Source organism: Abrus precatorius, unplaced genomic scaffold (genome assembly GCF_003935025.1).
Source record: "Abrus precatorius isolate BTA unplaced genomic scaffold, Abrus_2018 Scaffold5, whole genome shotgun sequence".
NCBI lineage: Eukaryota > Viridiplantae > Streptophyta > Magnoliopsida > Fabales > Fabaceae > Abrus > Abrus precatorius.
The window spans coordinates 16966050-16981829 of NW_020874395.1; the positions used below are offsets into that span (position 1 = coordinate 16966050).

The following is a 15780-nucleotide window of genomic DNA, read 5'->3' on the forward strand; positions in this document are numbered from 1 at the left end:
ATAATGGCACACCAGGAAAAAATTTTGACCAAAGTAGTTAATTGGCAGTAATCCACTTTAAAAAACAGTGTACGGATTTATTTTATATTGTCCAACATATCTTTAACAGACATTTTTTTTATAAATTTAAAAGTTAATATATAATTTTATAATCCAATAATCAAATAGGTTAAAATACTAGCCATACCCACTTTATTTTCAAACCTAAGCTATGCCATTTTGAATAGAGTGGAGGTCGTAAGTTATTTTCCTTTTTCAATTTTTTTCACAGACTAAATAAAATGTGTTCTTTTCATTTTTTAGTAGGGGCTCTCCCCCTCCAACTGCAACACTTCATCACTGGGTAGATATGCCATGCACCTCATCTCTGTTCAAGCAACACAGGAAGTCTGCAACTTTCCTGTTTTTCAGCTAACTTTATCTCTTCAATTGCTCTCCTTGGTGCACCACATTTGATGACAATATCTTTCACCCCTTCACTATTTATGCACTTTACCAATCATACAGGGAAAAGGAAAAAGAATAATAGCAAAACAAAAACAGGATTTGAATACTTGCATAAATGTTCATATATAACTCATAATGGTTCTACCAATAATTAATCTAATTGAAGAAATTAAACGTAACTTACTGGCTGCCCACTGGATCATCCTTGCGACCAAACACATTTATGGCCTGGTCAAATATGGAAGTAACCTTCTCTCCCATTTCAATAGCATGAACAGAAAAGCTGCACCAGAATGTCCAGCATCATAGCAAGAACTTATAGTACAATTTTCTTGCAGAAAGTAAATTTCAAGAATAAACGAGGAAAATTTATGTCTTACTTTGGAGTTTCCACATCATCAGTTCAATCAAGATAGTTCTCAAAAGAAAAAGATATAGAAGTGTACTATTCATTTTTCTAATATATTCTTTATTTTTAAAACAAACTGCAAAATTAAGTGAAAGATGAAAGCAAAATCAAACTAATCAGATGAGGTTTAGTGCACATTTGGATTAGGTTTTTTTAGGGAAATAAATAAGCTGAAACAAACATGCACTCAGTTTGAAACTTATGAACCACATCCAAGAAACAATGAATGAAGCCATTTAAATTTAAGGCCCGGCTACTTCTCTTCTGAGAAAGAAGATAGCACAGGCTTTGCATTTCAAAATTCGGTCTAAGCCAATTTTCTTTTCATCCCTCCATTTGGGTCAAAGGTTTTTAATATGATTAATCCTCCATAACTGAAGCTAGTGATACATATTGTATTGAAACTTGAAACTCATAGCCACTTCATAAATGCAAAAGTAAAATTCATTACAAAAGCAAAATGATGCCGCATACTAGTATTTAAATGCAAAGCCAGATGAAAAGAACCAAAAAGAGTTCCTTGTATTTTTTAGGGGCTTAGGATAGAAGTGTTACTTGTAATTTATGTGACTGACAACAGGAAGGTGGTGCCATCGCATTTTATCCATACTGGTTTTGTAAAATGCTGTAAAAACTTCTTCATGTCGAATCCGAGTGTGTTCAAAGATGTGATCAATTTTTGTAAACCAACGCTCAATTTCTTCTGGAAGAAGCTTGAATTCTGAAAGACAAAAAGCATGCTAGAATCAGCACCTATAACATAAAATAACCAAAAAAAAAAAAAAGATAAGTTGGTCTTCTAACTATGTACCGTGGTTGCCCTTCCCCTCAAATCCTATAAATATAAAATTCATAGGAACGGGAAAGTGGATGGAATCAACTTCCTGAAGCTTTAGATAGTTAGCAATGTTACCTGAAACACAAAAGAAATTAATATATATATATATATGTGTGTGTGTGTTCAAGCCATGCACTAAAGATTATTACAAGAAAGAAACACGCCTTGATTTTTCTATTTATTTTTTCTTCTCTTCTATTTCTAGCCTTCCATTGGTTTTCTCCCATTTTCTCTCCACATCCAAATGATGCATAAATAATTGGACAGCAAGAAGCAATAACTCAGAATAAACATAAATAGTTAGAAAAATGAGGTTGAAGAAGATCATTTGTGTTAATCCTATTAACTAACTATAGCTACCCACATGACGAGAGACGGTTACGGGAAAAAGGGATGAAAAGAAGGAATTAAATAAGAAAGATTTAAAGGGGAATAGGCTTACATAGAGTGAGGAGAAAGAAAAAAAGAATAGGATCAATAATCTCAATCCATGCAAGCCTCAAACCCTGCATTTAGCAATATTTGAATAGGTAAGCAGTCCTAATAACCAAACAACTCTACATCCCCAAAAATCCTAAATAACCCTAATATTTTGGATAAACTACACTAGTAATCCCAGTTTACCTATTCAAACAATCTCACATTATACCAAATCCATAAACATTATTTTTCCTATTTAAGGTTTTGTTTGAGAGTTTGAAAGGAGAGGAAAGGGATGGGTTTGAGGGGTAAGGGAGGAGAGGGAACGGAAGGGAGAAGGGTTAACAAAAAATCCTCCAATTTGAGAAAACTTAAAAACGTAAGTTTAGGGGGGGTTTTGGAGGGTTAATAAACACTCTTCATCTCATTTAAAAACTCCCAAATAAGGGTTACCATCTAATAAGCCTTCCCCTTCCCTCCCTATCCCTCCAAAAATTAACTCCCAAACAAAGCCTTAGACTCCACCACATAAAAGACCTACATATAAAGGGACCATAGCTTTGCAAACTGATTATGCACAACGGATTTTATGACTATTTGGGGATTGAGTAACTAATATAAACCTTAGGAGAATCACACCATAAAAGCAAGCCACAATAGTTGGAGGGCCCAAGGCCTTATAAACACCACACTAAAATCCCATCCTTCTAATGTAGGACTCGAATCCCATACCTAGTAATTGGATTTTAACAGTTACAAATTTTATGGACATACTAGAATAAACACTAGTAGATTCAAACACACAATCCATTCAATTCATAGAAAGAATAGGGAGCTTTATCGCAACAGTTGGAGTTGCTGCCATGTTGTAGAATCAGCCTATTGCAAACACAAGGTAAAACTGCCTACTATGACCACATAATAGGTCCAAGCCTTCCCTATAGTCAACGAGTAGTGAGAGCCCTACAGCACTGGGCAGCCTTTTGTAGACTGAAGAAAATCAATAATGAATTCAAACTCCAAAGGTTCTCTATCATTAAAATTACATAGGAAACCAAATAGAAAGAAATTATAGTTCAGTAGAAATACCAAATGCCAAACAGAGTGATGACGCATGGAAAAAATTATGTAAATGGGAAAAAGAATAGGAAAAGGGGGTATCCATATCCCTCCCCAGTCCCCAATCCCTAAATCAAACTGCAAAAAGAAGCACCCATAAATCTCTAAGTATCCAAGAGAAGCAAATAAGCAAAAGCCAGAAAGATACACAGGAATTACAGACATCAACTGTGGCTTTAGCATCATAATGTTTGCCAGCTCGAGAAATTTGTATTAGATCAAGCTTCATAATCCTCTAGCCACTTTTGATTCAGTTTACATGTATGTCCCTACAGATTAGATGAACATAATTGGTCCTCCTTGGACCATCTTCAATTCCTTAAAGGCAAACTCTCAACTTATTTAACCTTTCATATGAGTTTCTACAAAAGCAGCCAATACAACAAATAGCAGCCTGGAAGCTAAGCATCTGACAATTCAAGTTAACTTTTATAGAAATAAAAAATGGCATAAATAGTTCAAACATAAATAGTTCAAACAAACAAAGCTAATTTGTGAAGAATTTTGAAAAATGCATGTATACCTGCATTGGTATAATTAAATGCGCTTACTTTGCCATGGCTTGAAAACTTTAAATCATCAAAATCTGAAAAACAAGCATATTAAGAGAATCAAAAGAAACCCTTGATGGAGAATGAAAATTGATGATTTTATTCAATGAACATGGTGTAGACATACCATTATGTATAACATCCTCACTCCAAAATCGACTCTTTTCTTTGAGGTTAAATAGTGAGAATACAGACGATCTTCCACTTTTGCGAGTTTCGATAGGAGATCCAAGTGAACTAACTGCTAAGAACTGATAAAAATCATAATAAGCATCAGAACAGTGAATATCTTTACTCAGAAATTAAAAACAAATCAAATTACAAAGAAAAGAAAATTGAAGAATCAACATTCAGAATGGACTAATAGATCTAAATATGAGCACCAACAGGAGATAATGCAAAAAATATTCCCTTGATAAAAGCCAACAGAAATTTATCATTTTTTAAAAAGTTAATTTTAATTGTTAAATAAATGACAGCCAGCATCCACTAAAAGGTCACAAAAGTAATTGTGCGAGGTCAACATACTTAACCACAATTATTTTACAATTTTGAGAATCTGAATGCTATGCTTATTGATACTTAAGCAGTTAATTTAAGGTTAAATCATGTTTTAGTTTCTATTTATAGAGTATATCTTCTTCATTTCCCAATTTTAGCACCAACATCACTCTGATCCTTGACCTGTTGACAAAGGATATGTTAGGATTCAAAGAAGAGATAAGAATGAAAGGATGAGACTGAATCTTATTATTCAATCAAGAAAGACTCGTCGTAATTTAGAAGCAATCCTAGAGCTCACAGCTCCTTCTAGAGATTGAATCTCCAATCCAAGAATACAATTCATATCCTCCTCGTTTTCTGTTATTCACTCCCCTTTTACACTTTCTAACTAACAAAGACTTGGACTAACTTCCTAACTGCTTGTCAGGCCCTTTTGCGGTTGGTCCCTTCTTTCTAGAATACACATACCATATTTTGGGTTTAACTAGGCCTCAATCCAGCAACTGTTCTCTTGGAGTTTCTTCTATATTTTCTGGTCTAACAGGATATGACAGTGCCATGAACCTATAGATTACAAAAAAAAATAAAAATGGATATTTAAGGCTTAATAGCCTATTCAAAAGAAAATTTTAAAACTGTTAGTGTTACATACTCCTCTGAATATATTTTGCCCCATATGAATAGTTGAATGTTTCTACTTTTTAACTTTCTTTTTACCAAAGATAAACCTTCTTTCAGTAGGTTTAATATTTTTTTGTTGCATTCAAAGTTGTTCAGGTGGAAAACCAAAAAGCTGCCACCACTGGCAGTTTATGCATGTGCCATTTCTTCCATTATTTTCACTTGCATTGGAGCAGGTGACCATCTCCTTCCCCTCCCCTCCATTTCTGTTATTTGTTCCAAACAGAACCATCACTCCATCATTGCCTTTGTTCTCTTCTCTTTTCTCTGATGCAAAAGTACTCAGCTTCCTCCTCTCATCCCACTCACTTTTTCTTCCTCCAACTCCTTACTAGATGCCCCTACCATAGTTGTTAATCTCGGATAGTGGCAAATAGCATATGCAGGATGACCACTATTTAAAGATTTATAATATGCATATATAATAGTGTAAAACATTACAACGAGTGTTATATTAAACAAAAATGCTTTCATATGATAAATCAGGGAACAGACGCCGGAAAATCTGATTTTTCCGGTGAACAAAAAAAAAAAAAAAAACAAAGGATACGCCTAAGAGGAGACGCCAGAAAAGCTTGTTCCTCCAGCGAAATGGAGCAGGTGAGCCTTCCAACAAGCTGATTTCTCCAGCAAAATGGAATGGGTGCGCCACTGAGAATGGGAGAAACCGCTACGTAGAGGCTCGGTCTTTTTGTGGAGTGAGGAGAGCGTGGGGAAGATGGGTTTCTTTCCTTCCCCCAAATAACCTTTCTACCCTTAAAAATATAATGCAAACGGTGCGTTTTATAAAAAATAGAATAGGGTTTCTTTCTTTCCCCCAAATCACACAATCACAACACGAACATTTCCTTGTTTTGGCAGCGAACGCCACACCTGCCGCGATGTGCCAAATGCCCAGCGATGTAAAACTTCAAAACATATATATGAATCACTCACGTCGATATTTTGATAAATAATATTTTGAGAATTTGATTTTTGACAAATTCAATAGTATCATGTGATTCATGCAATCGACTTCACCTAGTGGGATAATGTTTGGTTGGTATTGTTATTGTATATATCAATCTTAGATAGCAGCGCATTGCAGCCAACCCCAGGGTGCAGTGGGATGACAGGTAATGGGACGACTGCTATTCTAAAATTTTGATACACAAATTAAATATTTTTATAACATATATAAATGCTCAAAATTTAAAAAATACCCAAAATTTAAGACTTGTTCGTAATTCATAATTAATAATTAAAATAGAAGATAGAAAAGAAATGAAAATTATAGTAGCCTGATAGGTATGAAAAACAAAAGGTTAAAGTATGTATTTAATTGGCTCAGTTGAGCAGAAAACAACAATGGGAAGAGAGCTCTAAAGCGGCTCTGCACCCTAAGAATGAAGTAATTACCCAAGATGCCCATTCCCATCTATAACCCCATTTATTTAAACTATTCTTGTTTCCTAAAATCATGCTCCTAACTACTGAAAACAGAAAACAATAACAAAAGATAAATAAAGATAAATCCTAAACAAAATATAACAGCCTATTTCCTAATTCCTCTCCTATAGTTTTGCCGCTTATAGACCTTCAGCCCTTCCGGAAACTTGTCTCTAATAATACTCCTCCCTTGAACAATCATCTTGTTCTCAAGGTAGAATTCGAAAAATTCGATTTGGATATCTTCTGCCACCTCCCAAGTGCTCTCGTGATCCTTCCATTTGATTAGCACTTCTTTGTCTCCGTGGTTGGTAGTCCGCACTGCCAGGACTTCAGTGGGTTGAACCATCAATTCCCAATTCTCATTCAGGCCAGTTGGTAAAGGTTGACTTTGTACGTCTGCTGCCACACATTTCTTGAGCAAGGATACATGAAAAACAGGGTGTATCCTTGCTTCTGCTGGTAGTTCTAGCTTATAGGCAACCTCGCCGATTTTCTCCAATACTTTGTAAGGACCATAATATCTAGGACTGAGCTTTTGATTAGTTTTCGTCGCTAGAGACTTCATCCTATAAGGTTGGATTTTCAAGTAAGCCATCTCTCCTGCTACCAACTCTAGTTCCCTCCTCTTTGTGTTAGCTTGCGCCCTCATTCGATCTTGTGCTCTGTTCAGCTGCCCCTTTAATTCTTGGTCTCTTTCAGCTAATGCAATGTTGACCTCCTCCACTGTTGATGCGCCTTCCTCCCCCTGGAGGATGGCTGGTGGTTCTCTTCCATATAATGCCTTGAAAGGAGTGGTTTCTGTCGAACTGTGGAATGTGGTGTTAAACCATAGCTCAGCCCAGCTCAACCACCTAGCCCATTGTTTAGGTTTAGTGCTGGAAAAACACCTCAGATATGTTTCTAAACATCTATTAATCACTTCAGTCTGGCCGTCAGTTTGGGGATAGTAGGTTGAACTGAATCTTAGTTGAGATCATGCTGTTCTAAATAATTCTTTTCAAAAAGAGCTCATGAATACTCTATCTCTATCTAAGATAATTGAGGCCAGAAACCCATGCAACTTTACGATCTCTTTGACGAAAACTCCAGCCACATCTTTGGTGGTGTAAGGATGAGTTAGGCCAATGAAATGACTGTACTTGGTTAATCTATCGACAATCACTAGGATGGTATCCCAGCCCTAGGATTTAGGTAGTCCTCCAATGAAATCCATGGAAATGTCATCCCAAACCTGTTAGGGAATTGGTAAAGGCTGTAATAGTCTTGCTGGGCTTAGGGTCTGGTATTTGTTCCGGTTGCAAGTATCACAAGCAGCCACATACTCACGAATAGTCTTCCGCATTCCTTCCCACCAAACTAAACTTGCAATCCTCTTGTAGGTTTTGAAAAATCCCGAGTGGCCGCCTATGGTGGAATCACGAAACTCTTGGAGTACTAGAGGGATTCGGGAAGAATTCTTAGGAATAACCAGCTTAACTTTATAAAAGAGTCGCCCATGTTTCAGCTCATAGTCGGTTACTGAAGTCTCCCCTTGTATAATTTTCTATACTACACCAGCTAGCTTCTCATCTTGTTGAACCTCTTCTTCTAGTCCCGCCCATTCCGAGAAGGTAACCGTGGAAAGGGCTGTCAACTGAAACTTGCGAGAGAGAGCATCCGCGACCCTATTTTCTTTCCCCGCCTTGTATTTGATTTCGAATTCAAAGCCCATGAGTTTAGATATCCATCCTTGCTGCCCTTCCCCCAATACTTGTTGGTCAATTAAGAACTTGAGAGATTTTTGGTCTGTATGCACCATGAATTTTCTCCCAAGTAAATAGTGCTGCCATCTCTGAACTGACAGGGCAATTGCCATTAATTCCTATTCATAAACAGATTTCATTTGGTTTCGGTTTGAGAGAGTATGACTCCAAAAGGCAATAGGCCTTCCCTCTTGCATCAAAACAGCTCCCAATCCAGTCCCTGAGACGTCAGTTTCCAATACAAACTCTTTGTCAAAACTAGGGGTTGCTAGCACCGGCAAAGAGGTCATGGTTTTCTTCAAAATTTCAAAGGCTGTTTTGGTCTTCTAAGTTCCAGCAAAACCCGTCTTTCTTCAATAATTGTGTGAGAGGCCACGCTATCTTCCCATAGTCCTTCACAAATCTTCTGTAATACCCTGTTAACCCCAGAAATCCCCTCAATCCTTTAACATCCCTTGGTGCTGGCCAGTTAGTTATTGCTTCAATCTTTTTGGGGTTAGCCTCTATGCCCTCTTCAGAGATAATATGCCCCAAATATTCTAATTTGGCAACCATAAAACAGCATTTCTTTTTGTTGATGTACAACTGATTTTGCCTCAATAGCTCAAGCACATCCCTCACCTACCTCACATGCTCTTCCTCTATTCGACTGTAGATCAAAATGTCATCGAAGAAAACTAAGGTAAACTTTCTTAAAAAAAGTCGGAGTACTTGATTCATGAGTGATTGAAATGTGGAAGGGGCATTGGTTAACCCAAAAGGCATCACCAAAAATTCATAATGCCCGATTTTAGGTCCAGCTTAGTAAATATCCGAGCTTCTCCCAATTCATCCAGTAACTCCTCAATGACCGGAATGGAAAACTTGTCCGATCTCGTGATAGTGTTCAGAGCTCGGTAATCTACGCAAAACCTCCATCCCCCATCCTTCTTCTTTACCAGTAATACCGGGCTTGAGTATGGGCTAATACTGGGCCTTATGATACCAGCTTCTAGCATCTCATCCACTAACTTCTCAATCTCATTTTTCTGTGAGTGAGGATAACGATAGGGCCGGATATTTGGTATGAAAGCTCCTTCCTTAATGATTATAGCGTGGTCGCATTCTCTCACAGGAGGAAGCCCCCTTGGCACTGTGCCTATGTCAACAAACTCCTCCAATAGTTTACTTATGGCCTCTGGTATCTTCTGCGAGACCTCCTCTTTAGGTTGAGCTTCTATTGCAGTTACCAAAATGCCTTTGCCTTCCTCCTTTAGTGCCTTCAACGTTGTTTTGAATGTAGCCCCTTTTTTTCCTAAGGATGGGTCTCCTCGTAGTACCCGGATTTTACCCCCCTCGCGCCATTTAATATACAGCTGAGAAAAGTTGGCTGTGATTGTTCCCAAACCTTGCAACCAATCCATACCTAGGACGACGTCCACACTGCCCAATTGGATAAAGTAGAATGTTTGTATAATGGTCCCCTCCTGTACCTCCAGTTGGACTCCCTCGCACACTCCTCTGCTTTGGTGTTGTGTACCTATTCCCAGCTCCACGCAATATGGGAGAGTCTCGGTCACTTTCAGGTTTAGCTTTTCTACCAGCCCGGTGTGTAAGAAATTACCCTCTGCTCCACAATCTACCAAAATAGTGACATCATGGCCTTGGAGGGTCTCCTATGCCATGAAGGATTTCTTAGTGGTGAATCCTTTCAAACTTGTAACGAGATCTTGAGTACTCGAAGTCCGGTTTCTAGAAAAGGTTCCTCCCCTCCAAAAGCCTCGCCCCGCTCTTCCTCTAATTTTTCCTCTTCGTTTTCCTCTACTAGTTCAAGTTGGTACTATCTGTACTTGCAGATGTGCTCTTTGTTCCATGGGTCCCCGCACTTGAAACATAACCCGCGACAGCTGCTTTCTTGAATTTCAGCTTGGGATAATCTAGGTCGTGTTTGGTTTAGCTGGGGTGGGTCTCGTTTGGGTTGGAAGTCTTTGGTTGTTTTATGGGCCCATGTTGTTGACTGCAAGGGAGATGAATTATTGGGCTTAGTCCATGTTCCCGTTTGCAAAGAATGGGAATTATGGGGCCTACTGTTACCAGCCCCTTGGGCCCAAGGTGTCACTTGACTATTTCTCCAGGCCCGATTTCTCTCTTCTAGAAGGATGGCCTTGTCCTTCATCGCCATTAACGACTCTAGCTCCAAGCTCCTCAATTCCGCACCAATCTCCTCCTGGAGCCCATTGAGGAAGATGCCGATCTGCACATCCTTATCAAGATGCTTGAGAGGTCGCGACAGTTTCTCAAATTCCTCTATATATTCAAGCACGGAACCAGATTGTTTCAGGCAGAATAGTGCTCCAAAGGGGTCCTTGCTCGGGCTTGGTTGGTAGCAGCCCAGTAGGGCATTTTTGAATTGGCGCCACGAAGGGACCACCGTCTGTTCTTCCCAAGCGTAGAACCAATTTAGAGCCATCCCTTCCAAGGCGAGGAGCACAACGTCAAGGCGTTCATCCCCCTCGATGTGTTGAAGAGTGAAGTATCTTTCGATCTTCACTAGCCAGTTGACTGGATCTTCGCCGGAGAAGATGGGGAGTTCTATCTTTCGTTCGCGGTCTGCCACAGGAGAGTAGTTGCAGCGATGATCTCAGAATGGGGAATGGTGGTGCCGACGTCGAAAGGTGTCTCGGTAGTGGGTGCAGTCGCGAGGAGACACAGAAGATCGTCTCCCGTCGTTTTTCGGTGAGACCGATGCCTCAGACATGGAGGTGGGTTTCCACCGTCCTGCGTCTCGGCGGTTAGGGGTCCTCGGTGGGGATCTGTCACGGCAGCGTGCTCGGCCCCGGACTGCCATTCGTTGCATCAGTTCTTCCAGTGTCTTCTCTACACACTCTAAACATTCCAAATCCATCGCTTCAACAAGAATCCCAGCACCAGGAAAGTGCTTTGATACCAATTGATAGGTATAAAAAACAGAAGGTTAAAGTATGTATTGAATTGGCTCAGTTGAGCAGAAAACAACAATGGGAAGAGAGCTCTCAAGCGGCTCTGCGCCCTAAGAATGAAGTAATTACCCAAGATGCCCATTCCCATTTGTAACCCAATTTATTTAAACTATTCTTGTTTCCTAAAATCATGCTCCTAACTACTGAAAACAGAAAACAATAACAAAAGATAAATAAAGATAAATCCTAAACAGAATATAACAGCCTATTTCCTAATTCCTCTCCTATAGTTTTGCTGCTTATAGACCTTCAGCCCTTCCGGAAACTTGTCTCTAACATAGCCCAAGGCTGCAATGCACCAGATTGACTACTTGCTGATGAATAAAAGGGGAAGGTGTCTGGTGGTACCAGAATATTTTAGCAACAGAAGGATGATTTCCTTTGCAGTACCTTACGGTCCCTTGGGTTCTATATGGAGGCAGGTTGGGGAGATTATTATCAGATTTGTTGGTGTTTAATTCTGTGTCTGCGAATAGTGAAAGCGGAAGATTACCACTCAGAAGTTTCTCGAGAGATTGCACTGAATTTTAGGGACATCAGAGTAACATCCTTTTTACCATTTTTCTTTGCCCGAGAGAGAGACAGAGAGGATAAACACCAGCTGAGTTTTAACGATCTAAATATCCTGCGTATCTATCAAGATGGATTATATCTATACCGTGTTTCCAGACCTTGTAAAAGACCCATGGATTGTAGCTCCTTACGTACTACTTGAGCAAAAGGCAAGATAAAATTTAAGACACTCCATTCTCAATTCCATTAGAGGAAACCCTAGGAAGCATCACTCTATTCTCACCAGTCTCCCCCACAATTCATGCACCATATCACCGGTTCCCCTTTACAGCCGATCAAAAACACTTTCCATGTAAACTAAGTGAACAAAAACCAGAAAGTTAAAAATGAAAATAACAATAACAAAACAAAAACCTACAATGAGAGGCCTTCCGATTGGTAACGAAATCAATGCCCAAAAAGTTTAGAGTGAGAGGCCTATAATAAGCAAACAAGTATATTACCAGAAGTGTAGTGACGGCAAGTTGAAGCTGCCATGGCAGACACTGACGTTTGACGGTGAATTTGCGAAGATCCATTTTCATTTTCTTCCTTTCAGAAATTGTGAAGCAGCAGAACGGACATCCAAGTTTGTAAACAAGTATTCCACTTAACCGGTTTCAAGAGCCGATGGGCCTATAATTTTGAGTGGGCTGCCCCACGTCTTACACGAGGAATGATAAAAGAAAAAACCAATAAAAGTTAAAAAATACATATTTTTATCTTTTTACTGGTTAATAAATAAAAAATAAATAAATTTAAAATGTTAGATAAGTTATAGTCAATAAAAGTATATTAACTTTTTTACGAAAATAAATAGTTTATAAAATTATTGTACATATAAATTGATAATAAGAAATGTATATTCTTAATTTTTATGTTTGATAATAATAAATACATATTTTTAATTTGTAATATATAAATGTAAAAAATAAAAATTTAGAAAATAAATTAAAAGAAACATGAAAGTGAAAATAAATAGTCTAGATTTATTAATTTTAAATTTTAAATAAAAATCTTTTATATTATTTGATGGTCTAATAGAATTATTAGTCATAATAAATTTAAAAATAAATTAAATATGTAAAATAAATTATTAAATATACTTGTATGTTGCGTTTTTTGTTTATATTTTTTATTAAATTATTTTATTTAAAATATGTATAATTTAATTGTAAAAAAGATACATTAAAAAATCATAAATGTATTATTTACTAAATGGTAATAAGTATTTATTATATTAAATAATATTAATTGTAGTTAAGAAAGATTATGAAATATTTTATTATATACAATATTATTTTAGGTATTTTTTATGTTTTTTTTTTACTACTTTTGTCAATAAGAAATTTTATTTTTTATTAAAATTAATTTTGACATATAATTGATTATAATTAAATACAAGTTTTAGTAAATATAATTTGATATAATTTAATGATTATTTTTGTAATTTTTATTAAAAAAAATATATTGGTGTAGTAACATGTCTATGAACAAATAATAGCAATATGATAAATTTTTGAGGGTTTGTAGTAATTTTGAAAATCGGACTGGTATTTTACTCATTTTGCGGGGCTTCACTCATATGTTTGATTTTGCATAAAACAAAGCTTAGAAACAAAAGATATTATTTTTGCAATTTATTTTGTAGCTACTACTCTCCAACTTAGTTATACTGTTTTTACGATATTTTGAGTTACAAATGAAGTTTTGAAGCGATTTCTGATTCATTGTAAAGCTTTTTTTTTAAGACTTCAGTCTAATGACCAATTTTGTGGGAAATGGAGACCAAAGTTGAAAGATATCTCGAGTTATGCTTTGAAAGAATCACATCCCTCATGAGCATTTTCGAACGAAGTTTACTATTTCGGCGATATCTCGAGTTATGGTTTAAGTTTTAAGATGATTCTTTTTTCGTTGTGAAACACTTTTCATGGGCTTTACTCTAGAGTCTGAATATGTAGAAAACTAAGCCTATAAACAAAAGCTATGACCTTCGAAACTTGTTCTACTCGCTGCACTTTCTACCACATTTTATTGTTTCGGTGATATCTTGAGTTGCGGACGAGTTTTGAGCCAGTTTCAGATTCATTTGGAAGCACCCATCAGAGACTTCAGTCTGGAGTTTGGTTTTCCAAAAAGTAGATCTCGTACATAAAATTTCGAAGCTCTCGTCAGGAGCTTCACTTTGGAGTCTGGTTTTGCAAAAAACAGATCTCGGACTTGAAAGATATGACCTTCGCAGTTTGAGCGTTTTCGGGCAGCGTTTACTGTTTCGACGATATCTCGAGCTACAGGCCGTGTTTCGAGACGATTCTTTTTTTGTTGCGAAGCTCTTTTCTGCGGCTTCACTGTGGACTCTGGTTTTGTAGAGAACAAAGCTCACAGATGAAAGCTATGACCTTCGCAACTTGTGTAACACGGATACACTTTCAGCCCTATTTTACTGTTTCGGTGATATCACTAGCTGCGGGACGAGTTTTGAGCCAGTGCTTGATTCATTTCGAAGATCTCGTCAGGGGTTTCACTCTAGAGTCTGGTTTTGCGGAAAACAGGTCTCAGACCTGAAAGATATGGCCTTCGCAGTTTGTTGCGACTATATGCAACCCCCAGATTCTGAGCGTTTCCGGGCAGCGTTACAGTTTCGACGATATCTCGAGCTGCAGGCCATGTTTCGAGACGATTCTTTTTTTGTTGCGAAGGACTTTTCTGGGGCTTCACTGTGGACCCTGGTTTTGTAGAAAACAAAGCTCACAGATGAAAGCTATGACCTTCGCAACTTGTGTAACACGGATACACTTTCAGCCCTATTTTACTGTTTCGGTGATATCACTAGCTGCGGGACGAGTTTTGAGCCAGTGCTTGATTCATTTCGAAGATCTCGTCAGGGGTTTCACTCTAGAGTCTGGTTTTACGGAAAACAGGTCTCAGACCTGAAAGATATGGCCTTCGCAGTTTGTTGCGACTATATGCAACCCCCAGATTCTGAGCGTTTCCGGGCAGCGTTACAGTTTCGACGATATCTCGAGCTGCAGGCCGTGTTTCGAGACGATTCTTTTTTTGTTGCGAAGGTCTTTTCTGGGGCTTCACTGTGGACTCTGGTTTTGTAGAAAACAAAGCTCACAGATGAAAGCTATGACCTTTGCAACTTGTGTAACACGGATACACTTTCAGCCCCATTTTATTGTTTCAGCGATATCTCTAGCTGCGGGAAGAGTTTTGAGCCAGTTCTTAATGCATTTCGAAGATGTCGTCAGGGGCTTCACTCTATAGTCCAGTTTTGCAGAAAAAAGATTTCAGACCTGAAAGATATGGCCTTCACAGTTTGTTGCGACTATATACGACCCCCAGATTCTGAGCGTTTTCGGGCAGCGTTTACTGTTTAGACGATATCTCGAGTTACAGGCCGTGTTTCGAGACGATTCTTTTTTTGTTGCGAATCTCTTTTCTGGGGCTTCACTGTGGACTCTGGTTTTGTAGAAAACAAAGCTCACAGATGAAAGCTATGACCTTCGCAACTTGTGTAACACGGATACACTTTCAGCCCTATTTTACTGTTTCGGTGATATCTCTAGTTGCGGGACGAGTTTTGAGCCAATTCTTGATTCACTTAGAAGATCTCGTCAGGGGCTTCACTCTAGACTCTGGTTTTATGGAAAAAAGATCTCGGACTTGAAAGTTATGGCCTTCGCAGTTTGTTGTGACTATGTGCGACCCCCAGATTCTGAGCATTTCTGGGCAGCGTTTACAGTTTCGACGATATCTCGAGCTGCAGGCCGTATTTCGAGACGATTCTTTTTTTGTTGCGAAGGTCTTTTCTGGGGCTTCACTATGGACTCTGGTTTTGTAGAAAACAAAGCTCACAGATGAAAGCTATGACTTTCGTAATTTGTGTAACACGGATACACTTTCAGCCCTATTTTACTGTTTCGGTGATATCTCTAGTTGCGGGACGAGTTTTGAGCCAATTCTTGATTCACTTCGAAGATCTCGTCAGGGGCTTCACTCTAGACTCTGGTTTTATGGAAAACAGATCTCGGACTTGAAAGATATGGCCTTCGCAGTTTGTTGTGACTGTTTCCAACCCCTAGATTCTGAGCGTTTCCGG

The 15780-nt window shown here is 38.2% G+C and overlaps 1 protein-coding gene across 9 annotated transcripts in view; it reads right to left on the bottom strand.

Annotated features, from left to right (window-relative positions):
* The window catches only part of LOC113867036, a 42966-nt gene extending 30694 nt beyond the window's left edge, over window positions 1-12272 (bottom strand). For 4 of the 9 annotated variants that reach the window (XR_003505122.1, XM_027501960.1, XM_027501961.1 and 1 more), the window contains exons 1-6: window positions 12137-12266; window positions 3912-4035; window positions 3757-3819; window positions 1668-1769; window positions 1412-1577; window positions 632-730 (exon numbers count right to left, since the gene is read on the bottom strand). Coding sequence is in view for 7 of the 9 variants with exons in the window: in XM_027501960.1 (XP_027357761.1) it covers window positions 632-730; window positions 1412-1577; window positions 1668-1769; window positions 3757-3819; window positions 3912-4035; window positions 12137-12217 (635 nt within the window). In the remaining 2 variants the exon portion in view is untranslated. Of the gene's footprint in view, window positions 1-631; window positions 731-1411; window positions 1578-1667; window positions 1770-3756; window positions 3820-3911; window positions 4036-12136 lie in introns of all 9 variants that reach the window. The other 5 variants (XM_027501962.1, XM_027501957.1, XR_003505123.1 and 2 more) reach the window with 4 other exon arrangements.
* Between the last annotated feature and the right edge of the window lie 3508 nt (window positions 12273-15780).